This window comes from Alligator sinensis, unplaced genomic scaffold, assembly GCF_000455745.1.
Source record: "Alligator sinensis unplaced genomic scaffold, ASM45574v1 scaffold107_2, whole genome shotgun sequence".
In the NCBI taxonomy this organism is placed as follows: domain Eukaryota; kingdom Metazoa; phylum Chordata; order Crocodylia; family Alligatoridae; genus Alligator; species Alligator sinensis.
The window spans coordinates 26,790-27,394 of NW_005843562.1; the positions used below are offsets into that span (position 1 = coordinate 26,790).

Here is a 605-nt window from a genome sequence, read left to right on the forward strand (position 1 = left end):
GCCCAACGCTAGCCACGGCAAAGCACAGCCAATCCCAGCCCACATCCCAAAGCGTGGGGGGGAGGACCTCCCCAGCTCCGGAGCAGCGAGGAGAAGATGGGGGGGGGAAGGGGGATGGGAAGCTGGGGGGGTGGCGTACCCCACATCAGCGGTGCCGCCAGCGCCCTCAGGAGCCCCCTGGAAGCCATGAGGACTCGCCGGCGTCCCCGGGTCTGATCCAGGCACCTGCAAGACAGACGGGCAGACGTGAGAGGGGCGGGGGTTTGACCCCCCCCCCAACCTGGGGGCCCAGGGCGGGGGCCCTGCAGGTGGGGTGGCGCATGTAGGTGAGGAAATACGGTAACGACCCTCGTTCTCGTCCTCCGCCTCCAACGGGCCCCAGCTCGGGGAGGGGGGTGGGGAGCGGGGAAAGAGGGGGGCAATTCTTCCCCCCCTCCATAGGTAGGGAGCCCCACCCCCGGGGGGCAACGGGGCGGGGGAAGGAGGGGGACTCAGGCCCACGCTGACCTCTCACACCGCAGCCGCCATCTTGCTCGCCGATTGCTGCCGAGCCTCTCCCCCGCCCTGATTGGCCACCGCTTTTCCCTCCTCCGCTCCGATTTGTT

General features: G+C 69.6%; 2 protein-coding genes across 2 annotated transcripts in view; one reads left to right on the top strand and one right to left on the bottom strand.

The window, feature by feature from the left end:
- MRPS12 (mitochondrial ribosomal protein S12) overlaps positions 1-599 on the bottom strand; it is a 1,776-nt gene extending 1,177 nt beyond the window's left edge. Inside the window, exons 1-2 of the mRNA XM_006038944.2 lie at positions 508-599; positions 140-225 (exon numbers count right to left, since the gene is read on the bottom strand). Coding sequence (XP_006039006.1) covers positions 140-188 — 49 coding nt within the window. The 5' untranslated portion in view covers positions 189-225; positions 508-599. The remainder of the gene's footprint in view (positions 1-139; positions 226-507) is intronic.
- SARS2 (seryl-tRNA synthetase 2, mitochondrial) overlaps positions 187-605 on the top strand; it is an 8,441-nt gene continuing 8,022 nt past the window's right edge. Inside the window, exon 1 of the mRNA XM_025195527.1 lies at positions 187-200. Within this exon, the coding sequence (XP_025051312.1) occupies positions 187-200 (14 nt within the window). The remainder of the gene's footprint in view (positions 201-605) is intronic.